Genomic DNA, 26,408 nt, shown 5'->3' with positions numbered 1-26,408 from the left:
TAGGAAGAATAATTTCATTAAATTCATTCCAAATCACAGAAGTACTTTTCCTTTTCTTTTGTTCAAATGGTTTTTCTTCAAGTTTGACATCATTTTTTTTTTAAGATTCTTCATTCTCATCAATATTATTTACTGCATCTAGATTTTTCAGTAGCAGGAGCATCCATTTGTTGACTCTCCACTTCACAAATCTAAATAAATTAACATTCCAAAACATATATGAATAAACAAGAAATTAAATTTGATATCCAAAAACACATAGCAATAGCACAAAACAAAGCTAAGTACAAAGAAAGTATAACATTTTTATTAGCTAACCACAAAGGACTATGCACCTTAGGAAAAGAAAAGCACAAACCCATTCCAAACTACATACCAGACTCCACAACCACAATCCACTAATTACAAAGTTAAGTTATTATCAAATGAATTCAACCAACAAGATTTTTCTAAGTTATATAGAAATTTCATAAACAACCATCACTTGGAAATCAAAACGATTTTGCAATATCAAACAAACTATAGTGCAAACAACTATAAAAATATATAGAAAATTTTTTAAACATGAAAATTTACCTATGGTGAGAGAAGGCTGTAAACGTCTTGAGGATGGAGGTAGAGAGCGAAGATGGTAGTGATGTCAAATACTACACTGGATCTAGAGCTGTTGTTGGAGCTCTTTGCACCCACTAGAACCCTTAAATCACATGGTGATTCGGTAAATACCAGACTCTAAACCCTCTTTGCTAGTTGTAGACGACTAAATTCTTAGTTCGAAATAAATCAAACAAGTAAAATAGTTTCACAAATGCAAATTTGTATTGATGAATATGTGGTACAATTCTCTGTAATTACAAAAGAGTGATCATCTGATTCGATCTCCTTGAAAGATTTGTTAATTAGAATTGTGGTAATATAATTTTGATTCGAACACAAGATATCCTTCAATTTGGTTGAGGAATGGATCGAAGATCTTTGAAACGGAATTACAATGAATCTCTGGCTATGAGCTTGTTAGAAATTCTTTGTTCTTCGTGTTCTTTGTGTTCTTCGTGTATTCTTCGTGTTCTTCGTGCGTTCTTCTTTTCTGAAGGTTTGTGGTGGAAGTTCTTTAGGGCTTTAGAGGCTAGAATCCTTAGAGCTTCGCTGATTTGTGGTTTGTTGAGGTTTCTGGAGGCTTTTGAGTTTGATTCTAGTGACCTTTGAGATTTAGACAAGTAGTTTGGATGATTTTGCTTATAATGTTGTTTGTATTCGAGGTTGAAGTTTTTGAAGTTCCTGGAGGTTTCAGGGTTTAATTCCGGTAGAGCTTCTGGATTTCTGAACTCACGATATCTTTTTCTGTGTCCCTCCCAAATGTCTTAGGAATGCTTCTATTTATAGAAGTTTGGGGGTGGGTGAGCGACACGTGGCGGAGTCTGATTGATGACACATGTCACAGCCTGATTGGTCCGCTTATGTCATCGCTTACACGTGCTAGATTGCTTGTGTCATCGCTTACGCATGCTGATGCGTTTCATGCCTCTATTTCAATGACACTTGGCAAATTTCTATTGGTTTCTGAATAGTGATAGCAAAACCTAGCAGCAGTACGTGGCGCTTTGTAATTGGTTGTATTTTGTGGACTTGGTAGTATGATGTGTCAGCTTGTGATAGGTCGGAAATTTTCCCTCTCTACACTAGCATCTAACTCTTCCAAATCTAGGACTTGTTCATTTGTTGCAAAGAGATATAGGGCAAATTTGCTGGAATTTCTTGGCAGAGAGAGAGAGCTGATAAATTCTTTGTGAAAATTTGGGGAATAGAAAGAAACTGATGATAAAAAAGAGAAAAATTGAAGCTTCTCAAAGAAGCTTCGGTCTTTCCAAGAGAGCCTAAGTGTTTTAGGCTGCAGATTGCATAAGATAGACACGGACTCATTGAGTGACAACCAAGAATTTCAGTTTGAATAAAACTAAATTGAGTTTTTTTTTTTATTCAATGATAGAACTAAATTCTGAAGTTTCGGTAGAGAGAAGAAACTAAACTGTATTAACATATAGTGTATTCATATTGAAAGGATACTTAGTAAATGACTAAACTAGTAAACTGTAATACACGAAAATAATAGGAAAAGACAACAAAGGGACACCTAAGATGGTGAAGTCTAGCTGTATGCTTGAAGTATTACTGTACAAGAGAACTCTAGAAGTGGAAATTGAAAAGTCTAGAAAAAGCGTGAATTACTAAAAGTGAAGTCTCCAGTTTTTTTTTTTGTGTGGCTAAAAATGTTTTTTTTTTAAAGGAAAGAAAAAAACTTAAAGTAATGGGTACTGAAAAGTGGTCTTATGTGGGAAATTTTATTATTAAAATATGTGTAATGTAACAATATTTAGTTTATTTAACAAATATATATCAAACCTTTTTTCAAGCTATACATGAGCTTAAGCTTGACTTGTGTTGTATCAAGCCGATTATTCACGAACAAATTTTTTTACTTAGGCTCAGTTTGTTTATCAAACAAGCCGAAAACTAAGGCTCAATTTTGGTTTGTTTATAAACAAACAAATATGAATGAGCTTTTTATCGAGCCGAGCTCGAGCTGTTCACAATCAACTTGGTTCGTTTATAACCCTAAAAGCATTTGATAACATGCAAACCTAATTTAAGAAAAAGTATTATTATTTTCATAATAGTCAAGTTACTCAAGTGCTTGTAATGATTGAATTGCAAGTTAAAATTTATTAAAAATAGCTATTTCTTGTAAATTGGGTTTGGTAAAAAGTAGCAGTAATAGTAGTAGTTAAGTAGGAAAATGATAGTCTTGCGACTTGCAAGTAACAAAATTTCTTAATTGGGTATTTCGAAAAATATTGGGTTTAGTAAAAATTAGTGGTTGTAGGCCAAGTAGGTAAATGATAGTATTGCAAAGTGACAAATTTTCTTTCTTAATTCGGTATTTCGTAGCATAATGACAAAGTATTGGGATTATAAAAAAAAAAAAAAAGCATAATGACAATTGACAACTAATGATAGTATTGCAGGTGACAAATTTTCTATCTTTTTTTTATTTTTTATAATTCAGTATTTCGTAGCATAATGACAAAGTATTGGGAGAAAAAAAAAAAAAAAGCATAATGACAACAAGAAGAGCGCACAAAAGACAAAAGCTTTTTGGTTGTTGTGTTGTATAAAACTCATCAATCATCATAGCTATGTCCATTATTAGGATTTTTTGTTTTGTTTTTTTGCATTATTAGGATTTCTGTTTGCGTGTTTGAGCTCAACAGGTAGAGTGTTAATATGATAACACTCAGATGAAGAATGTAAACTTAGATTGCTCTCATCTACTCATTTTTCTCCCAACAAAAAGAAAAATAAATTTCCAAAAAATATTGACTATTTTTTTTTTATGTATTTAACGGTTGCATTTTGCAAGTAACATCTTTTGTGTGAAGCTTCACATGTAAAATGTGTAACGGTTTAGCAGTATAGCACTTTAAAATTTGTTTCAACTGACACCAAGAGACTTAATTAACAACAAAATACAGTTAAACTTGTGATAACTTGTTAACCTGATTTAAGAAAAAGTATTATTGTCTTCTTAATAGTTAAGTTACTCAAGTATAAATTGCAAGTTAAAATTTATTAAAATTAGGTATTTCGTATAAATTGCAAATTGGGTTTAGTAAAAAGTGGTAGTAGTAGTGGCTAAGTAGGAAAGTGATTGTCTTGCCAGTGACAAAATTTCTTAATTGGGTATTTCGTAAGAATATTGGGTTTAATAAAAATTAGTGGGAGTAAGTAAATGATAGTATTGCAAGTATTGGGTATTTCGTAGTATAAATGCATAATGACAAGGTATTGGAAAAAAGAAAAGGATAATGACAACCTGTGATAGAATTGCAAGTGACAAATTTTATTTCTTAATCGGGTATTTCGTAGCATAATGACAAAGTATTAGGAGGGAAAAAAAAGCATAATGACAACATATGGATTTAAACTTTGTGCAATGCTCATTTTAAATAGCCTAAGCCAACTTTGTTAGCCGCAAATTTCAGGTCATTCTTTGTTCTGTTCATATTAAATTCAAACTAAAAACTTTAAGAGCTCAATAACAAAATTGGGTAGATTGGATAATGAAAATTTATATTTCCAAAACTTTCATTTGTTCTACTGCCTTTAAGATTACTTGAAAATAAATAATATCGGTCAACACATATGTATAATAGTACCAATTATCACCTAGTCTTCTGCCGCATGTGAATTCTACACACCTACAAAATTCGTATATTGTGAGAGGGTCCTTTCACAAAACGCAAATGAAAAATGCCTTAACATAACACAAAATAAAATTATTTCTATTTTAAAATTTTTATATTTAACTATAAAATACATCTAATATATCCATTTTTTTTTAAGAAGCTTCTATTAAATCCATTTGAAATTGGTTTTGAGGAGTCCACTTTTTATGGTATAAAGGAGGGTGATGAATACCCTCCCTACATTTGAAGGAAAAAAAAAAAAATTCATGTGTGACCTAAAGAAAAATCACAAGCCTTCCTATTGATAGCCAAGTTTACGATGAGTATACACATTGGAATAGAGCTTTGTACAGTTTCAATGAAATTTTGAAAGAGAAGTACCATTTTGGATTATTTATTTATTTTTAAATGATATGCATACTATTGTCATTTGTCAATCTGTTTTATTTTTGGATACCTCAAAATATGGTATAATTTATAAATATATAATATATAATACTAATAATAACTTTCCAAATGTATCTTTACTTTTTTTCCCTAGAAGTCAAATATTTTCTTACTCTCAATATCACAAGACAACCTATTAAAATAATATTCTCAAAATAACTCAACTTTTTCTTTTTCTCTTTCTTTTTCCTTTTCCTTTTCCTTTTCCTTTTTTATTTTATAAAATAAATAAATAAAAACCTCGTACAATCTCTTAAAGTAAAATTCTCATAATAATTACTTTAAGAAAATATTCTCAAGACAACTCCACTTTTTCTTTTTCCTTTTCCATTTTCATTTTATAAAAAAATAAATAAATAAATAAAAGTGGCACTAACGTAAATTGTGTAGAAATCAAGACCCTTTGTTTTCTCAAGGTCAAACACACAAAATAAATAAAAACCTCATGCACGGCGGCAATTTTTTCTCTATTCTTTTTTCCCGAGTCTTCTGGCACAACATGCTCACTGCTGCACAAACAAACTCCCCTCCTGAAAAAGCAAAACTCTCATTACTTAAAACTCTCCATATTTAAGTTTAATTAATTCACACTCAAAACTACACAAAAAAAAGTAACACGCGTCAAACACACTTTCCTTGCAAAACTCATAAAACAAATACCTCCACTTTTTCATCTGCTTCCGGCACCGAACCCTAACACCTTCCTCACTTAACACTCTCCTAAATTATTATTATATTTTTTAATTTTTTTTTAATTCCTTAAAATATTCCATTTGACATGGATTTCTCACTCAGAAAATCCTTCAAATCCCACACCAACTCTTACAAACACCTCAGAAAAATCTCCGCCGATAAATCCAACCACCACAGCCACGAACACCTCCCTATGCTCTTCCATCACCACAACGACGACGACGATTCAATGCGAGCCGGCGAAGAAGTCATTGTCAAGATCGACGACGGAGATTCCTCGGCGATGAAGGGCTCTGAGACTACTGGCGGGAAGATTTGGAGGGAGAATAGTTACGATTTTTGGAAAGACCAAGACAAGTTGGGTTTTGATTTCGCGCGACGCGGCGGAGAGAGTAGTAATGCGGTTGCGGCGACGGCGGCGGCGGCGGCGGTGGTGGAGGAGGAGAAAGATCCGCCGTCGAAATTGATCAAGCAGTTCCTGCACAAGCAGAAGGCTTCGGGCGAGATGTCGTTGGACATGGATTTGGAAATGGACGAGCTCTGCGACGAAAACGACAGGAAGTTGCCTACCGTTTCCGAGTACCCACTCAAAACGACACCCTCCAGAGAGCTCCGGGTGTCGTTTCAAGAAACCGAATCTTCCACCCCCACCCCCACCCCCACTACCGCCAAAAACAACAACAACAACGACTCAGTACGACGCCGTTTTACCAACGACAACGACATCAAAAACAACAACAACGACAACGACAACGACTCAGTACGTCGCCGTTTTAACAACGACAACGACAACATTGACGTGGTGACGTGTACGGCAAACGCGCCGGTTCAGAGGAAATCGAGCTTGTTGAGAGCGAAAACTCGGTCGAGGTTGATGGACCCGCCGCCGGCCGAAATGGAAAGGCGGTCGGGTCTGGTGCCCAAGTCGGGTCAGTTCCGATCCGGGATGTTGCAGAAAGTGGAGGACGAAGACGACGACCCGTTTTTGGAAGATGATGTGCCGAACGAGTTCAAAGGTGGGAAGGTGAATGCATGGACTATTTTGCAATGGCTGAGCTTGGTTGTGATTATAGGAGCTTTGGCTTGCACGCTCAGCATACATTACTTGCGGCACAAGAATCTGTGGAAACTGAAACTATGGAAATGGGAAGTTTTGGTTTTGGTTTTGATTTGTGGGAGATTGGTTTCTGGGTGGGGGATTAGGATTATAGTGTTTTTTATTGAAAGGAATTTCCTTTTGCGTAAAAGGGTGCTTTACTTCGTATATGGGGTGAGAAAGCCTGTGCAGAATTGTCTTTGGTTGGGACTTGTTTTGTTGGCTTGGCATTTTTTGTTTGATGAGAAGGTTGAGAGGGAGACGAAGAGTGATAAGCTTAATTATTTTACTAAGGTTTTGGTTTGTATGTTGGTGGGTACTTTGGTTTGGTTGGTTAAGACACTTGTGGTTAAGGTTTTAGCTTCTTCATTCCATGTGAGTACTTATTTCGATAGGATTCAGGAGTCTTTGTTTAATCAGTATGTGATCGAGACGTTGTCTGGGCCGCCTGTGATTGAGATACAGAACGCAGAGGATGCTGATTTTAGGTTTGTTGATGAGGTTAGGCAGTTGCAAAATGCGGGTGCTACTATGCCCCCGGATTTGAAGGCGAATGCTTTTCCTTCGATGACGAGCGGAAGGGTTATTGGGAGTGGTGGGCTGCAGAGGAGTCCGAAAGTGAAGAGTGGGAAGTTGTCGAGGACACAGTCGAAAAAGGGGGATGAGGGGATAACTATTGATCATTTACATAAGTTGAATCCTAAGAATGTGTCGGCGTGGAATATGAAGAGGTTGATGAGGATTGTGAGGCATGGGACAATTACCACATTGGATGAGCAGATATTGGATACTACCCCTTCTGGGGACGATGATTCTTCTACGCAGATTAGGAGTGAAGTTGAGGCGAAAGCCGCTGCAAAGAAAATATTTCATAATGTTGCTAGGCGTGGGTCCAAGTAAGTCCTTACTCCATAGACATTGATTCAATTGGTGTCTATCATTTTACATCATGTGATGTGATGATTGCTTCTCCATTTGAAACTTCTTTTATTGCAATGTTGCCTTATATTCTTTCATCGCGTGTACTTGAACTTATGTGATGAATTTTTTTATTAATTGTTGCTGCCTGATATGGAAAACTATGAGTCATTCTGTTTCTTGTTCAATTTACTTTGTTATATTTGTTAAATAGATGGAGAACGTATGATGCTGTTGTAATTATCCATAGCTTGATTTCTCATGCGTATATGATGTTACTCTTCCTAATCAATTTCAACGAACTGTTTCTCTGTCAGGTTCATCTACATGGAGGACTTGATGCGTTTCTTGCGAGAAGATGAGGCTGTGAAAACCTTGAGTCTCTTTGAAGGAGCCTCTGAGACCAGGAGAATCAGTAAATCATCCATGAAGAACTGGGTGGTAAGGATTGGGCAAGAAATGGTTTAATTTTTATTGCTTTTTTTCCTTTTTCTTGGTCAAAGCTAGAAGTGAATCTCTTAGTCGATAAGTTGGAATAATCATCATTTACAATATATAAGTTTCACCATGACAAAAGTTTGTTTGTGCATTCCTCTGCATGCGTTTTTGTTACTCTTTACCTTTCCAGCAAGGATCAAGCATCAGGGAACTCAGAAGCCTGGCAGTGAATTCTGCGGCCACATATATTGAGCATTGATTATATAGTTGATCACAGCAGTTTTAGTTAGGGATATACAAATTTTTAGAATCCTGGTCTATTAAGAAACTGATTAGAGCATCAATGCTTTAGACACTTATGATGATTTCCTCTCATTTGAACATGCCTCAAGGATAGCTGCTTAGAAAGATTTGATGAAATTGTTGTTTTTAAGGTTTTAAATCTTTGCTATGTTCTTTTGGTCATAAGAAAATCAGAGTCTTCTAACAATGTCTATTTTCATATTATGTGGATGCCCTTGTAAAAATTATCTTGATTTTGACAATGTTGGGTTTGTGTTTTACTCGGTGCTTATAATGGTAATGTATTTGATTGTTCCAGGTCAATGCCTTCAGAGAGCGAAGAGCACTCGCTTTGACGTTGAATGATACCAAAACAGCTGTGAACAAGCTTCATCGAGTGTTGAACATTCTAGTTGGCATTGGCATATTTGTGGTTTGGCTTCTGATATTGGGAATTGCCACAACCAAATTTCTGCTCTACATAAGCTCTCAGCTTGTGCTCGTTGCATTTATTTTTGGAAACACCTGCAAAACAGTATTTGAAGCAATCGTCTTCTTATTCGTGATGCATCCATATGATGTGGGAGATAGGTGTGAAATTGAAGGGGTTCAGGTAATTTTCCATCTTTTACTGTGTTAATATCTTGCAAGTTTTGCCCTTTTATGTGTGGGGACTAATATATTCTAAAATAAATTTCAGATGGTTGTCGAAGAAATGAACATCTTGACTACTGTATTTCTGAGATATGACAATACAAAGCTCATTTACCCAAACAGTGTTCTTGCTACTAAGCCCATCAATAACTTCTATCGTAGTCCTGACATGGGAGATGCCATTGAATTCTGTGTCCATATAGCAACACCTGCAGATAAGATTGCAGCTATGAGGCAAAGAATAATTAGGTATGTACAAAATGATTTATGTCTTGGTCACTATGATTCATGTCTAGGCCACTTTATGTTGACTGTACACCTGCTAGGTAAGTATCTGAATTGATAATTCTTTTCTTCATTTATTGTTGCCACTGCAGTTATGTTGAGAGCAAGAAGGAGCACTGGTATACTGCACCTATGATTATAATGAAGGATTTTGAAGAGTTAAACAGACTGAGGTTGGCCTTGTGGCTGACACACAAAATGAACTACCAAGACATGGGTGAGAAGTTTGCAAGGAGATCTCTTTTGATTGAAGAGATGGTTAAGATTTTCCGTGAGCTTGACATTCAATACCGCCTGCTTCCAGTTGACATTAATGTTCGCGCCATGCCTCCTGTGATCTCTTCCCGGCTTCCATCCACTTGGGTGGAAAATAAGAGTTTGAGTGAGGAAACAAGCAAGTTTGCCAACTAAATGCATCTCCATGGTATGCATATGACAGTTGGCAATTGACTTGCAGGGCACCATTTTCATAGAGTAGCATTCTGTATAAAATGACAGTGATTTTGTGCATGATTCTGTTTAGTTGGCTTATATTGTGTAAATTTAGTCTTCAGGTTTTTATATATTATGAACCTAGTACCTATCAAACTAGAGTAATTTCTTTCTGTCTTTTTCGCATAATTCTATTTCTCTTTTGAAACATATGTCAATGGTTTATAGGAAATTTGAGTCTCTCTCTGAACTTAAGTTCAAATTTGATCTTGGAACTGTTAAATTCGATTGATCACTATTGGATATGGATTAGGAGGGGGCAGAAGATGTTCAAATGACCCTCAATGTAGCGCGCAATTTAGAGGCCTTGGTAGATTAGGGTTTTATTTTTTTGGTGGGTGTTTGAAGGAGGGGAGGTAAAACTGTAAAAGTATTGTTAAAGTAAAACAATGATTATTGGTTATTTTTCAAATCTCACATTTGACGGCCAGATATTTTACTAATTGGAACCAATTTTTTTGATCTCATATTTATGTATAATTTTTAGAGCTTCAGATAACATTATTATTATTTTTATTATCCATTTTCTCTTATTTTTGTTTTATATATATATATGTGTGTGTGTGTGTGTACATAGTGGGTTGTGTGGGCATTATATGGTCAGTTGTCTTCTAATGATCGATTTTTCTGGTAAATCTAGCCCAAGAATAAGCCTGTCAGTTGTGTGGGCATTATATGGGCTTTCTAGCATATAACCCCAACCTCAATTGCTTAAATGGACCGCAAGAGCGAAATTACTTTGGTGTTTTTTTCAATTATTCCAGAATTTGTTACTTAATAATAAATATAGGTAAACTTCTCATAAACCAAGTTTTGCTTTTATATGTATAGAAGGGTGAGTGTTTTAGATTCTAGAGTATCTCTCTTAAGAGTGAGTGCTTTTGATATTTTGGATTAATAATTCATAAAAATTGAGAGGTTGCAAAAATAGTTTAATCACATGCAAAGATTAGCGGGATCAATGCATTAACGAGAAAAAGTGAATTAGTTTCAAGTCAATGGAATGAAAAAAAAAAAACCTAAAATAACATTAATAGAAGTGCATTCATTGTTAGTGTGAAAAATTAGGTAATAAAGAAATAATTTTCTAAATTGAAAAGTTCTGCTCAGCGTATGGATTACTCTAAATCCAAAGACTCTAAACAATAAAAACGAAGTCTCCAAAACTCTCTTTTCAAGACTTTTGAAGTTCAGTGTAGTTATTTGTTATTAGTACTCTTAATAACTAAGCTTGCATGTGAAATCACCCAATTGAATAGATGAACCTCTTAACATAATTTTTCTTTTTATAAAAGTTATAATACAGTATAAGGGTTAATATTCTATGATATTGCCATGTTTAGTATGTTTGGCTTTAGTCAGAGTTCGAATCAATTTACATAATTCACTATTGCAATGGTTGGATATATCTAATGAATTCATAAATGACATCAATATTTATAATTGCAAATATTGGGTTTGGATGACCGTTAGTCTCAGATACCAAAGCTTTGGAGACAAGTAGACCTTACCCGAATCCAACTGCCAAGCCTCCTGGAAAGCCTCGTCAGTTTGAGTTCCGAACCAAACAGCCAGCATGACGTCATTTCCTCCTGAACCTGAAGAAGAAGGATTTTCGGATTCGAAATCCAAAGTGTGCCATTGAGGAGCTAAAGGACTGTCTAGTGGAACTCACTTTGGGACTTCTTGTAGATCAAACGACACCGTTCCCAAACAACAACAACTCTGTCAGGTTCGTCATTTTCTCTTATTTTTGTTTTATATGTATATTGTGTTGTGTGGGCATTATATGGTCAGTTGTCTTCTAATTATTGGTTTTCTGTTAAATCTAGGCCCTAGAGTAGGCCTGTCAGTTGTGTGGGCATTATATGGGCTTTCTAGCATATAACCCAACCTCAATTGCTTAAATGGACAGCAATTGCAAAATTAGTTTGGTGTTTTTTCCAATTATTCCAGAATTTGTTACTTAATAATAAATATAGATAAACTTCTCATAAAGCCAAGTTTTGCTTTTATATGTATAGAAGGGTGAGTGTTTTAGATTCTAGAGTATCTCTCTTAAGAGTGACTGCTTTTGATATTTTTGGATTAATAATTCATAAAAATTGAGAGGTTGCAAAAATAGTTTAATCACATGCAAAGATTAGCGGGATCAATGCATTAACAAGAAACAGTGAATTAGTTTCAAGTCAATGGAATGAAAAAAAAAAAAAAAAAACCTAAAATAACATTAATAGAAGTGCATTCATTGTTAGTGTGGAAAATTAGATAATAAAGAAATAATTTTCTAAATTGAAAAGTTCTGTCCAGCGTATGGATTACTCTGAATCCAAAAATTTTGGATAATAAAAACGAAGTCTCCAAAACTCTTTTTTCAAGACTTTAGAGGTTCAATGTCAAGACAATATATATAATTGTGACTAAATTTTTCAGTTTATTAATGATACATGTTTGCAAGTTGTAGCTCTTTGTTGTTAGAACTCTTAATAACTAAGCCTCAATGTTGTGTGTGAAATCACCCAATTGAATGGATGAACCTCTTAACATAATTTTCTTTTTATAAAAGTTATGATACGGTATAATATTCTACGATGATATCTAAATTGTATTGCCATGTTTAGTATGTTTGGCTTTAGTCAAAGTTTGAATCAATTTACATAATTCACTATTGCCATGGTTGGATGTATCTAATGAATTCATAAATGACAACAGTATTTATAATTGTCTAGAAGGTCATTCAATAACCGTTACATTTTTCTAATGTTGTGTTTTCTTCTGCATTCAATTAACCTCTTATATTTCTGAATATAACATAACAGATTCTAATAAAAATTATAAAGATTAGCACCACTTTAAGTTGGTTCATAATAAGACAGTAATAAAATAGTTTTACACCAACAGGGCATCTTTAATTACTAGATGGCGAGGCACAAGATGTTTTTCCATGGACAACTGCAATATTCAACTCAACCTTCAGAGTCCTTGTCCTTCTCTAAATTTGGAGAAAGCTCAAGTATCACTGAATATAGATAAAAATCTTCTTCCCGTAGCTTGAAATACTCACTTCTCTTCCTATCCTTATCCTTATTATAAGGAAAGATGTAACACCGTAAGAGTATGCAAAATTTTTGATCACATAAATGGATAAGACTGCAACGATCCTCATTCTCACCGAAGAAAAATTCACCCTGCTCAAAAATTTCTTCGGAACATTCAGACAGCCCTCGAACCACTCATCCTTAATTAGATCATAAGCTTGAAAAACGAAAATATGTGAAACGCCTACTTCCGCCGAAACCCAGTAGAGAATATCACCAACCGCTATGACAGTTTTATCAAAAATCGGTTGACTGCTACCTCTAATAAATACCATATATGCTTTAGGAACTCAAGTATAGGCCCTAAAACTCTTCGCCCATGCAAACTCAATCCTCATCAGACCAAATCCATTTGCAATTTGATAAAAAAAAATTATGAGATTTACAATCAAAATCATTAAATATAATTAATGGTAAATAAATCGATTTAAACCAAAACAACTTAAGTAAAAAAGTAAAAGATACTCCATGTATAAACTAAGTGACAATTTGACATTGAACCGTTTTAACTAGACTTCTTTATTTATGTTTATTTTACTTAGAGACTCACATATCTAGACTTTTAATACCTTACCAAAATTTCATACTATCAACAAAGAAAACCTGGTTTACACGGTATTAGATTTTGATGTCTCCTATTGTTTGTTCTCAAGATTCTAAGGCCTTGCAATCAAGCTTTAATTTTCTTAAAAGACACTTTCTTGAAAATTCTGGACAGAAAAAAAAAATACTATTAAGTGTATTCATTGTTAGTGTGGAAAATTAGGTACTAAATAAACAATTTTCTAAATTGAAAAGTTCTGCCTAGCGTATGGATTACTTCAAATCCAAAGACTCTGGATAATAAAAACGAAGTCTCTAAAACTCTATTTTTTAAGACTTTAGAGATTCAAAGTCTTTAAACTATAAATTTATAATTTTTTTAATTTTTTTTTAAAAATATTTAAATGAACTTATCATTATTTGAATAATTACAAATTCAGAATTAACGGTTTGCATTTTGATCTTTGTCACAAGGTAACAAGGGTTTGGTAACAACGGTTCCCAAATTCCAACATCCGGGTCAAAAACCTCCATAAATGGACGATACTCTTCGGCCAAATCGTACCAAATTCTTTTCCTTTTTTCTCTTCTTCTGCTGAATCAATGCCTGGGATTTCTGGGGGCTTGATGGAATACAAATCCATGACTCGTTTGCTAAGACCATCATGGTGGATTGGTCTTTGAAAGAAATCATACCCGACGAAGAAGATTGTCTTCTCTGTCGGCCTAGTTCTATTCATGGCAGAAGCAGAGGCTAAGACGAGACAATACGAGAGAGAGAGGGAGGGAATTGGGGATGAGAGCGGTGCGGGTTAGGAGTCCTTGCCCCGCTACATAGTCATAGACACACAAACCAAAGCCTTCCTCTTGCTCTTCCTGTTCTCTGCCTCTTGTGGAACTCCGAGAAGAAATTAAAGCCCGCAAAAGGATTACAGAGACGACGAAGATGAAACTGACATGGAAGACCAACAACAATAAAAGCAGCAAGAAGCGCCCTGTGCCCACCACATCAAATTTACGAAACCTCCCTTTTGATTTTGATCAACATCAAAACCAAGACCAACCCAGTCTTACTACTACTAGTACCAATACCAATACACAGGTGAATGAGGAATTGGCTTCTATCGATTCCTCTGACCCATCTAACACCAAGCAACTTGCCCTGTCCTTTCAAGCACAAGGAGATAAGCTAGCCAAGGTATCTACTATCTACTCTCTAACCCCACGAAATTTCTTTTACTTTTTAGTATTTGATATGTGATAGTTTGTTAATTGAGTAGAAGGACAGCTACCCAGTTACCCAATTAGACCAAAATGGAGAAAAAGATTAATTAAAAGAAAGATGGGTTTACTCCAACTAGGAGAGAAATTGAGTTTGCCTTTTCAGCTCATGGGTGGTCATGAAGTTTGATGGTTTTTGTGTCCATGAGTGTAAGTGTTGGAAGTATGTGGTTATATGATTAAATTTTTCACTAGGTATGACATTATTATAGTTGTAGTATCAATATGCACCATATCAACATAACATGTCTTTTGCAAATATAAGAAAATCATAGATATAAAAGACCATTATCAAATAACAAAGCATATACCAATTACACTCTCTTGCAAACACAGAAAACTAACATCCACAACAAAAAATCCTTCAACTCATTATCTTTCCAACTGCATGTAAAAGCAAATATAAGCTTTCAAAAACATTATAAAAATAAAAATAAAAACTATAAAAAAAGCATTTAATAAAAAAAAAATACACACACACATACTAAATAATACACTTAAGATAACATCATTTTGGAAAAGGTATGACTATCTCCGTGATGCTAGTAGACCCCGGTTCAACCTACAAAAAAAAATTAGAAGCTTTAGATTCCAAGTCTTTGTTACAATAGACAAAAATTAAAATAAATTTAAGTTGTTTTTTGGGAAAAGAATTAATAAATGTGATGAACACTTACTTTTGATTGATTCTTAGTTTTGTAAAGAGGTCAAACCCAATCAGCCCCACAAAGTAAAGCTTATACAGTTTTTGTTGATAAAGAAGCTCGATACATATCAATTACTCTACCTCTTGCAGAGAATGCAGATTTTGAAGCTACTGTGGTGATGGGGATGGAAAGTATGTCAGATGTCATTTTTGAGAGAATAAGAAATTTTAGGTTGTTAGCCTTCCACTACTCCAAAGCATCAAAGTCTGTCTGAATCATCCGAGCATAAAATACACCTTCTTCCAAGTACACATCCAGATATGATTTTGCTGGTTGTATGTTATTAGCATTTCTAACAAACTGATCAAACTCCATTCTACCTCTAGTTTTAAACTTTGAATTATTGCCACCAACACTACTACTACCTTCAGTGGATTTAGATGCACTTTGTCCAGCATTGCTTGAAGTATAGTCCACAACATATTCATTATAAAGTTGATATAAGGAATCATGAACACAATCAATGTTTTTAGTTACTTCAAACCCTTTATAGATCTTTGGAAAGGAAAAGTTTATCAAAGTCATTTTGAACCGAGGATCTAACACAATAGCTATGGCCATTACAAAGTTGCATTCATCCCAATATTTGTCAAACTTTAACTTCATCTTACATGCCATAGCACTAATGTAATCATTTTCATCAAGTAACTTCTTATTTAAAACTTCCTTTATCTTCCAAACCTCGGGAAGGAATATATTTGTAGTTGGATATTCACTTCCTGATATGACATTTGTGACTTCTTCAAAAAGTGATAAAAAATATTGCACGCATGTTCTGTCCTATCTCAATCTTCATTACTAGGCAGCCAATTATACCCCGCATCTCTAACTTTGTACCTAGGGAACACCTCTCTAAACTCCAAGGCAGCAACCAACATTGCATATTTTGCATTCCAATGTGTGGGACAATCTAAGATCAACTTCTTGGATGGTAATTGCAATTGCTTTGCAATCTCACCAAACTTTATGAGACGAGTTTCTGATACAATTAGATACTTCACACTTTCATAGACATTTTCAATCACCATTTCAATCTTGCTCAACCCATCTTGTATCAACAAATTAATGATATGTGCATAGCAACGTACATGAAAGATCTTGCCACCCAACATGAGCTTCCTTTTGATAACATCTTTCAAAATTCTTACAGCTGCATCATTGTTGTTAGCATTGTCCAACGTTATTGTACACACCTTGTTTTCAAGCCCCCAATCAAGCAAAGACTTAAAAATAGCATCAGAAATTACAACTCCGGAATGTGGAGGTGGTACATCACAAAAATTTATAATTCGCTTTTGTAATTTCCAATTAGAGTCAACAAAATGACAGGTAAGACACATAAACCCAATTTTTTGTTCAGATTTCCAAATATCTGTAGTAAGGCTAACTCTATTGACACTACCAAGCATACTCTTCAATTTTTTCTTCTCCAACTCAAAAGTAGAAATGCAATCATTCCTTGGAGTATTGCGTGAAATTTTCTGATACTATGGAGTAGCTTTCATAAAAACATTAAAAACCTCATGCTCCATCATATTAAAAGGGTATTCATGCATAAGGATCATATGTGAAGCCTTTTCCCTCACCTTGGCATGGTCATACTCAAAGTTTGCTATTGCCACCTCACTTTCCACCCCACCTTCATTTACAACTAACTGTTTTTGCTTCTTATTAGCTATTTTATGACTTAGACAACCTTTCAAGTGCCTATGGTATTGTGTTGTTGCACCATTATTACTATAGGCAAGTCTTTTAAGGCAGTGAATACATAGAACCTTTTTTGTTCCATTAGGAAGAGTAATTTCATTAAATTCATTCCAAATCACAAAAGTCCTTTTCCTTTTCTTTTGTTCAAATGGTTTTTCTTCAAGTTTGACATCATTATTTTTTAAAGATTCTTCATTCTCATCAATATTAATTACTCCATCTAGATTTTTAGTAGTAGGAGCATCCATTTGTTGACTCTCCACTTCACAAATCTAAATAAATTAACATTCCAAAACATATATGAATAAACAAGAAATTAAATTTGATATCCCAAAACACATAGCACATAGCAGAAAACAAAACTAAGTACAAAGAAAGTATAACATTTTTAGTAGCTAACCACAAAGGACTCTGCACCTTAGGAAAAGAAAAGCACAAAACCATTCCAAACTACATACCAGACTCCACAACCACAATCCACTAATTACAAAGTTAAGTTATTATCAAACGAATTCAACCAACAAGATTTTTCTAAGTTATATAGAAATTTCATAAACAACCATAACTTGGAAATCAAAACGATTTTGCAATATCAAACAAACTATAGTGCAAACAACTATAAAAATATATAGAAAATTTTTTAAACATGAAAATTTACCTATGGTGAGAGAAGGCTGTAAACGTCTTTAGGATGGAGGTAGAGAACGAAGATGGTAGTGATGCCAAATACTACACTGGATCTAGAGCTGTTGTCGGAGCTCTTTGCACGCCCACTAGAACCCTTAAATCACATGGTGATTCGGTAAACACCAGACTCTAAATCCTCTTTGCTAGCATTTAACTCTTCCAAATCTAGGACTTGTTCATTTGTTGCAAAGAGATATAGGGCAAATTTGCTGGAATTTCTTGGCAGAGAGAGAGAGCTGATAAATTCTTTGTGAAAATTTGGGGAAAGGAAAGAAACTGATGATAAAAAAGAGAAAAATCGAAGCTTCTCAAAGAAGCTTCGATCTTTCCAAGAGAGTCTAAGAGTTTTAGGTTGCAGACTGCATAGGATAGACATGGACTCATTGAGTGGCAACCGAGAATTTTAGTTTGAATAAAACTAAATTGAGTTTTTTATTTTTTATTTTTTTTATTCAACGATAGAACTAAATTGTGAAGTTTCGGTAGAGAGAAGAAACTAAACTGTATTAAGATATAGTGTATTCATATTGAAAGGACACTTAGTAAATGACTAAACTAGTAAACTGTAATACACGAAAATAATAGGAAAAGACAACAAAGGGACACCTAAGATGGTGAAGTTTAGCTGTATGCTTGAAGTATTACTGTACTAGAGAACTCTAGAAGTGGAAATTGAAAACTCTAGAAAAAACGTGAATTACAAAAAGTGAAGTCTCCCGGTTTTTTTTTTGGGCTAAAAATGTTTTTTTTTTAAAAGAAAGAAAAAAACTTAAAGTAATGGGTACTAAAAAGTGGTCTTATGTGGGAAATTTTATTATTAAAATATGTGTAATGTAAAAATATTTAGTTTATTTAGCAAATATATCAAGCTATACATGAGCTTAAGCTTGACTTGTGTTGTATCGAGCCGATTGTTCACGAACAAATTTTTTTACTTATGCTCGGTTTGTTTATCAAACAAGCCGAAAACTAAGGCTCAATTTTGGTTTATTTATAAACAAATAAACATGAATGAACTTTTTATCGAGCTGAGTCCGAACTGTTCACGATCGAATTAGTTTGTTTATAACCCTAAAAGCATTTGATAACGTGCAAACCTAATTTAAGAAAAAGTATTATTATTTTCATAATAGTCAAGTTACTCAAGTACTTGTAATGATTGAATTGCAAGTTAAAATTTATTAAAAATAGCTATTTCTTGTAAATTCGGTTTGGTAAAAAGTAGCGGTAATAGTAGTAGTTAGGTAGGAAAATGATAGTCTTGCGACTTGCAAGTAACAAAATTTCTTAATTGGGTATTTCGAAAAATATTGGGTTTAGTAAATAATTAGTGGTTGTCGGCCAAGTAGGTAAATGATAGTATTGCAAAGTGACAAATTTTCTTTCTTAATTCGGTATTTCGTAGCATAATGACAAAGTATTGGGATAAAAAAAAAGAAAAAGAAAAAAAAAAAAGCATAATGACAATTGACAACTAATGATAGTATTGCAGGTGACAAATTTTCTATCTTTTTTTTTATTTTTTATAATTCAGTATTTCGTAGCATAATGACAAAGTATTGGGAGAAAAAAAAAAGCATAATGACAACAAGAAGAGCGCACAAAAGACAAAAGCTTTTAAGTTGTAGTGTTGTATAAAACTCATCAATCATCATAGCTATGTCCAGTATTAGGATTTTCTATTTTGGTTTTTTGCATTATTAGGATTTCTGTTTGCGTGTTTGAGCTAAACAGGTAAAGTGTTAATTTGATAACGCTCTAATGAAGAATGTTAACTTAGATTGCTCTCATCTACTCATTCTTCTCCCAACAAAAAGAAAAATAAATTTCCAAGAAATATTGACTATTTTTTTTTTAAATGTATTTAATGGTTGCATTTTGCAGGTAACGTCTTTTGTGTGAAGCCTCACATATAAAATGTGTAACGGTTTAACAATATAACACTTTAATATTTGTTTCAACTGACATCAAGAGACTTAATTAACAACAAAATACAGTTAAACTTGTGATAACTTGTTAACCTGATTTAAGAAAAAGTATTATTGTCTTCTTAATAGTTAAGTTACTCAAGTATAAATTGCAAGTTAAGATTTATTAAAATTAGGTATTTTGTATAAATTGCAAATTGGGTTTAGTAAAAAGTGGTAGTAGTAGTCGCTAAGTAGGAAAGTGATTGTCTTGCCGGTGACAAAATTTCTTAATTGGGTATTTCGTAAGAATATTGGGTTTAATAAAAATTAGTGGGAGTAAGTAAATGATAGTATTGCAAGTATTGGGTATTTCGTAGTATAAATGCATAATGACAAGGTATTGGAAAAAAGAAAAGGATAATGACAACCTGTGATAGAATTGCAAGTGACAAATTTTATTTCTTAATCGGGTATTTCGTAGCATAATGACAAAGTATTAGGAGGGAAAAAAAAAAGCATAATGACAACATATGGATTCAAACTTTGTGCAATGCTCATTTTAAATGGCCTGAGCCAACTTTGTTGGCCGCAAATTTCAGGTCATTCTTTGTTCTGTTCATATTAAATTCAAACTAAAAACTTTAAGAGCTCAATAACAAAATTGGGTAGATTGGATAATGAAAATTTATATTTCCAAAACTTTCATTTGTTCTACTACCTTTAAGATTACTTGAAAATAAATAATATTGGTCAACACATATGTATAATAGTACCAATTATCACCTAGTCTTCTGCCGCATGTGAATGAAATGAAAGAAAAAAGTTTAAGGCTGTGATTATTAATATAAGGTCACGGTAAAGCAAAGAAAAGGAAAAAAAATGTGGGCTATTCAGTAATCAATGATGACGATTGACGAAAATTTTTATTTTTTTTCTTCCTCTCTCTTTTTGTGTGGTTTGTTCGTTCGTTTTAATTTTTCTTCTCAAGTCCCCAGATTTCTCGTGATTTCTGGGGACTTGAGAAGAAAAATTAAAACGAACGAACAAACAAACCACACAAAAAGAGAGAGGAAGAAAAAAAATAAAAATCTTCGTCAATCGTCATCATTGATCACTGAATAGCCCACTTTTTTTTTCCTTTTCTTTGCTTTACTGTGACCTTATATTAATAATCACAGCCTTAAATCCAACCACCACAGCCACGAACACCTCCCTATGCTCTTCCATCACCACAACGACGACGACGATTCAATGCGAGCCGGCGAAGAAGTCATTGTCAAGATCGACGACGGAGATTCCTCGGCGATGAAGGGCTCTGAGACTACTGGCGGGAAGATTTGGAGGGAGAATAGTTACGATTTTTGGAAAGACCAAGACAAGTTGGGTTTTGATTTCGCGCGACGCGGCGGAGAGAGTAGTAATGCGGTTGCGGCGACGGAGGCGGCGGCGGCGGTGGTGGTGGAGGAGGAGAAAGATCCGCCGTCGAAATTGATCAAGCAGTTCCTGCACAAGCAGAAGGCTTCGGGCGAGATGTCGTTGGACATGGATTTGGAAATGGACGAGCTGTGCGACGAAAACGACAGGAAGTTGCCTACCGTTTCCGAGTCTCCACTCAAAACGACACCCTCGAGAGAGCTCCGGGTGTCGTTTCAAGAAACCGAATCTTCCACCCCCACCCCGACTACCGCCAAAAACAACAACAACAACGACTCAGTACGACGCCGTTTTACCAACGACAACGACATCAAAAACAACAACAACAACAACAACAACAACAACGACAACGACTCAGTACGTCGCCGTTTTAACAACGACAACGACAACATTGACGTGGTGACGTGTACGGCAAACGCGCCGGTTCAGAGGAAATCGAGCTTGTTGAGAGCGAAAACTCGGTCGAGGTTGATGGACCCGCCGCCCGCTGAAATGGAAAGGCGGTCGTTTCGGGTGCCCAAGTCGGGTCAGTTCCGATCCGGGATGTTGCAGAAAATGGAGGACGAAGAGGACGACCCATTTTTGGAAGATGATGTGCCGAACGAGTTCAAAGGTGGGAAGGTGAATGCATGGACTATTTTGCAATGGCTGAACTTGGTTGTGATTATAGGAGCTTTGGCTTGCACGCTCAGCATACATTACTTGCGGCACAAGAATCTGTGGAAACTGAAACTATGGAAATGGGAAGTTTTGGTTTTGGTTTTGATTTGTGGGAGATTGGTTTCTGGGTGGGGGATTAGGATTATAGTGTTTTTTATTGAAAGGAATTTCCTTTTGCGTAAAAAGGTGCTTTACTTCGTATATGGGGTGAGAAAGCCTGTGCAGAATTGTCTTTGGTTGGGACTTGTTTTGTTGGCTTGGCATTTTTTGTTTGATAAGAAGGTTGAGAGGGAGACAAAGAGCGATAAGCTTAGGTATTTTACTAAGTTTTTGGTTTGTATGTTGGTGGGTACTTTGGTTTGGATGGTTAAGACACTTGTGGTTAAGGTTTTAGCTTCATCTTTCCATGTGAGTACTTATTTCGATAGGATTCACGAGTCTTTGTTTAATCAGTATGTGATCGAGACATTGTCTGGGCCGCCTTTGATTGAGATACAGAACGCGGAGGATGATGAGTTTAGTTTTGTTGATGAGGTTAGGCAGTTGCAAAATGCGGGTGCTACTATGCCCCCGGATTTGAAGGCGGATGCTTTTCCTTCGATGAAGAGTGGAAGGGGTATTGGGAGTGGTGGGCTGCAGAGGAGTCTGAAAGCGAGGAGTGGGAAGTTGTCAAGGATAATGTCGATGAAGGGGCATGAGGGGATAACTATTGATCATTTACATAAGTTGAATCCTAAGAATGTGTCGGCGTGGAATATGAAGAGGTTGATGAGGATTGTGAGGCATGGGACAATTACCACATTGGATGAGCAGATATTGGATACTACCCCTTCTGGGGACGATGATTCTTCTACGCAGATTAGGAGTGAAGTTGAGGCGAAAGCTGCTGCAAAGAAAATATTTCATAATGTTGCTAGGCGCGGGTCCAAGTAAGTCCTTACTCCATAGACATTGATTCAATTGGTGTCTATCATTTTACATCATGTGATTTGATAATTGCTTCTCCATTTGAAACTTCTTTTATTGCAATGTTGCCTTATTTCCTTTCATCGCCTGTAACTGAACTTATGTGATGAATTTTTTAATTAATTGTTGCTTCCTGATATGGAAAACTATTAGTCATTCTGTTTCTTGTTCAATTTGCTTTGTTATATTTGTTAAATAGATGGAGAACGTATGATGCTTTGTAATTATCATTAACTTGATTTCTCGTGCATATATGATGTCACTCTTCCTAATCAATTTCCATGAACTGTTTCTCTGTCAGGTTCATCTACATGGAGGACTTGATGCGTTTCTTGCGAGAAGATGAGGCTGTGAAAACCTTGAGTCTCTTTGAAGGAGCCTCTGAGACCAGGAGAATCAGTAAATCATCCATGAAGAACTGGGTGGTAAGGATTGGGCAAGAAATGGTTTAATTTTTATTGCTTTTTTTCCTTTTTCTTGGTCAAAGCTAGAAGTGAATCTCTTAGTCGATAAGTTGGAATAATCATCATTTACAATATATAAGTTTCACCATGACAAAAGTTTGTTTGTGCATTCCTCTGCATGCGTTTTTGTTACTCTTTACCTTTCAAGCAAGGATCAAGCATCAGGGAACTCAGAAGCCTGGCAGTGAATTCTGCGGCCACATATATTGAGCATTGATTATATAGTTGATCACAGCAGTTTTAGTTAGGGATATACAAATTTTTAGAATCCTGGTCTATTAAAAAACTGATTAGAGCATCAATGCTTTAGACACTTATGATGATTTCCTCTCATTTGAACATGCCTCAAGGATAGCTGCTTAGAAAGATTTGATGAAATTGTTGTTTTTAAGGTTTTAAATCTTTGCTATGTTCTTTTGGTCATAAGAAAATCAGAGTCTTCTAACAATGTCTATTTTCATATTATGTGGATGCCCTTGTAAAAATTATCTTGATTTTGACAATGTTGGGTTTGTGTTTTACTCGGTGCTTATAATGGTAATGTATTTGATTGTTCCAGGTCAATGCCTTCAGAGAGCGAAGAGCACTCGCTTTGACGTTGAATGATACCAAAACAGCTGTGAACAAGCTTCATCGAGTGTTGAACATTCTAGTTGGCATTGGCATATTTGTGGTTTGGCTTCTGATATTGGGAATTGCCACAACCAAATTTCTGCTCTACATAAGCTCTCAGCTCGTGCTCGTTGCATTTATTTTTGGAAACACCTGCAAAACAGTATTTGAAGCAATCGTCTTCTTATTCGTGATGCATCCATATGATGTGGGAGACAGGTGTGAAATTGAAGGGGTTCAGGTAATTTTCCATCTTTTACTGTGTTAATATCTTGCAAGTTTTGCCCTTTTATGTGTGGGGACTAATATATTCTAAAATAAATTTCAGATGGTTGTCGAAGAAATGAACATCTTGACTACTGTATTTCTGAGATATGACAATACAAAGCTCATTTACCCAAACAGTGTTCTTGCTACTAAGCCCATCAATAACTTCTATCGTAGTCCTGACATGGGAGATGCCATTGAATTCTGTGTCCATATAGCAACACCTGCAGATAAGATTGCAGCTATGAGGCAAAGAATAATTAGGTATGTACAAAATGATTTATGTCTTGGTCACTATGATTCATGTCTAGGCCACTTTACGTTGACTGTACACCTGCTAGGTAAGTATCTGAGTTGATAATTCTTTTCTTCATTTATTGTTGCCACTGCAGTTATGTTGAGAGCAAGAAGGAGCACTGGTATACTGCACCTATGATTATAATGAAGGATTTTGAAGAGTTAAACAGACTGAGGTTGGCCTTGTGGCTGACACACAAAATGAACTACCAAGACATGGGTGAGAAGTTTGCAAGGAGATCTCTTTTGATTGAAGAGATGGTTAAGATTTTCCGTGAGCTTGACATTCAATACCGCCTGCTTCCAGTTGACATTAATGTTCGCGCCATGCCTCCTGTGATCTCTTCCCGGCTTCCATCCACTTGGGTGGAAAATAAGAGTTTGAGTGAGGAAACAAGCAAGTTTGCTAACTAAATGTATCTCCATGGTATGCATATGACAGTTGGCAATTGACTTGCAAGGCACCATTTTCATAGAGTAGCATTCTGTATAAAATGACAGTGATTTTGTGCATGATTCTGTTTAGTTGGCTTATATTGTGTAAATTTAGTCTTCAGGTTTTTATACATTATGAACCTAGTACCTATCAAACTAGAGTAATTTCTTTCTATCTTTTTCGCATAATTCTATTTCTCTTTTGAAACATATGTCAATGGTTTATAGGAAATTTGAGTCTCTCTCTGAACTTAAGTTCAAATTTGATCTTGGAACTGTTAAATTCGATTGATCACTATTGGATATGGATTAGGAGGGGGCAGAAGATGTTCAAATGACCCTCAATGTAGCGCGCAATTTAGAGGCCTTGGTAGATTAGGGTTTTATTTTTTTGGTGGGGTGTTTGAAGGAGGGGAGGTAAAACTGTAAAAGTATTGTTAAAGTAAAACAATGATTATTGGTTATTTTTCAAATCTCATATTTGACGGCCAGATATTTTACTAATTGGAACCAATTTTTTTGATCTCATATTTATGTATAATTTTTAGAGCTTCAGATAACATTATTATTATTTTTATTATCCATTTTCTCTTATTTTTGTTTTATATATATGTATGTGTGTGTGTGTGTGTGTACATAGTGGGTTGTGTGGGCATTATATGGTCAGTTGTCTTCTAATGATCGATTTTTCTGGTAAATCTAGGCCCAAGAGTAAGCCTGTCAGTTGTGTGGGCATTATATGGGCTTTCGAGCATATAACCCCAACCTCAATTGCTTAAATGGACCGCAAGAGCAAAATTAGTTTGGTGTTTTTTTCAATTATTCCAGAATTTGTTACTTAATAATAAATATAGGTAAACTTCTCATAAAGCCAAGTTTTGCTTTTGTATGTATAGAAGGGTGAGTGTTTTAGATTCTAGAGTATCTCTCTTAAGAGTGGGTGCTTTTGATATTTTGGATTAATAATTCATAAAAATTGAGAGGTTGCAAAAATAGTTTAATCACATGCAAAGATTAGCGGGATCAATGCATTAACGAGAAAAAGTGAATTAGTTTCAGGAAATGGAATGAAAAAAAAAAAAACCTAAAATAACATTAATAGAAGTGCATTCATTGTTAGTGTGAAAAATTAGGTAATAAAGAAATAATTTTCTAAACTGAAAAGTTCTGCCCAGCGTATGGATTACTCTGAATCTAAAGACTCTAAACAATAAAAACGAAGTCTCCAAAACTCTCTTTTCAAGACTTTTGAAGTTCAGTGTAGTTATTTGTTATTAGTACTCTTAATAACTAAGCTTCGATATTGCATGTGAAATCACCCAATTGAATGGATGAACCGCTTAACATAATTTTTCTTTTTATAAAAGTTATGATACAGTATAAGGGTTAATATTCTATGATGATATTTAAATTGTATTGCCATGTTTAGAATGTTTGGCTTTAGTCAGAGTTCGAATCAATTTACATAATTCACTATTGCGATGGTTGGATATATCTAATGAATTCATAAATGATATCAATATTTATAATTGCAAATCTTGGGTTTGGATGACCGTTAGTCTCAGATACCAAAGCTTTGGAGACAAGTAGACCTTACCCGAATCCAACTGCCAAGCCTCCTGGAAAGCCTCATCAGTTTGAGTTCCGAACCAAACAGCCAGCATGACGTCATTTCCTCCTGAACCTGAAGAAGAAGAATTTTCGGATTCGAAATCCAAAGTGTGCCATTGAGGAGCTAAAGGACTGTCTGGTGGAACTCGCTTTGGGACTTCTTGTAGATCAAACGACACC

General features: G+C 35.0%; 3 protein-coding genes across 3 annotated transcripts; 2 read left to right on the top strand and 1 right to left on the bottom strand.

The window, feature by feature from the left end:
• Positions 1–5,222: 5,222 nt before the first annotated feature.
• LOC142642971 (mechanosensitive ion channel protein 6-like) lies at positions 5,223–9,660 on the top strand. The gene is made up of 5 exons (XM_075817444.1): positions 5,223–7,376; positions 7,716–7,839; positions 8,438–8,731; positions 8,819–9,021; positions 9,150–9,660. The coding sequence occupies exons 1-5, from the start codon at positions 5,470–5,472 to the stop codon at positions 9,466–9,468; spliced, it is 2,847 nt and encodes a 948-aa protein (XP_075673559.1). The 5' UTR covers positions 5,223–5,469; the 3' UTR covers positions 9,469–9,660.
• A 5,704-nt stretch (positions 9,661–15,364) lies between these two features.
• On the bottom strand, positions 15,365–17,133 carry LOC142644532 (zinc finger BED domain-containing protein RICESLEEPER 1-like). Its single transcript, XM_075819119.1, has 4 exons — positions 17,101–17,133; positions 16,667–16,953; positions 15,978–16,576; positions 15,365–15,897 (listed from the first exon to the last, which is right to left on the bottom strand). Exons 1-4 carry the CDS (start codon positions 17,131–17,133, stop codon positions 15,365–15,367), a joined length of 1,452 nt encoding a protein of 483 aa, XP_075675234.1.
• A 3,519-nt stretch (positions 17,134–20,652) lies between these two features.
• On the top strand, positions 20,653–24,788 carry LOC142642219 (mechanosensitive ion channel protein 6-like). The gene is made up of 5 exons (XM_075816558.1): positions 20,653–22,505; positions 22,844–22,967; positions 23,566–23,859; positions 23,947–24,149; positions 24,278–24,788. The coding sequence occupies exons 1-5, from the start codon at positions 20,698–20,700 to the stop codon at positions 24,594–24,596; spliced, it is 2,748 nt and encodes a 915-aa protein (XP_075672673.1). The 5' UTR covers positions 20,653–20,697; the 3' UTR covers positions 24,597–24,788.
• The last annotated feature ends 1,620 nt before the right edge of the window (positions 24,789–26,408 follow it).

This window comes from Castanea sativa, chromosome 7 (assembly GCF_040712315.1).
Source record: "Castanea sativa cultivar Marrone di Chiusa Pesio chromosome 7, ASM4071231v1".
Taxonomy (NCBI): Eukaryota; Viridiplantae; Streptophyta; class Magnoliopsida; order Fagales; family Fagaceae; genus Castanea; species Castanea sativa.
Note: the sequence above shows the minus strand (reverse complement) of the source record. Positions and strands in the feature narration are given on the sequence as shown.

Coding starts and splice junctions, on each gene's coding strand:
- LOC142644532 (XM_075819119.1), bottom strand. CDS start 17,133: ATGGATGCTCCTACTACTAAAAATCTAGATGGA. Junction 16,954..17,100: donor CTACTAAAAATCTAGATGGA/GTAATTAATATT, acceptor GGAACAAAAAAG/GTTCTATGTATTCACTGCCT. Junction 15,898..15,977: donor GGGGTATAATTGGCTGCCTA/GTAATGAAGATT, acceptor ATGTCATATCAG/GAAGTGAATATCCAACTACA.
- LOC142642971 (XM_075817444.1), top strand. CDS start 5,470: ATGGATTTCTCACTCAGAAAATCCTTCAAATCCCACACCAACTCTTAC. Junction 7,377..7,715: donor GTTGCTAGGCGTGGGTCCAA/GTAAGTCCTTAC, acceptor TTTCTCTGTCAG/GTTCATCTACATGGAGGACT. Junction 7,840..8,437: donor CATCCATGAAGAACTGGGTG/GTAAGGATTGGG, acceptor TGATTGTTCCAG/GTCAATGCCTTCAGAGAGCG.
- LOC142642219 (XM_075816558.1), top strand. CDS start 20,698: ATGCTCTTCCATCACCACAACGACGACGACGATTCAATGCGAGCCGGC. Junction 22,968..23,565: donor CATCCATGAAGAACTGGGTG/GTAAGGATTGGG, acceptor TGATTGTTCCAG/GTCAATGCCTTCAGAGAGCG. Junction 23,860..23,946: donor GTGAAATTGAAGGGGTTCAG/GTAATTTTCCAT, acceptor AATAAATTTCAG/ATGGTTGTCGAAGAAATGAA.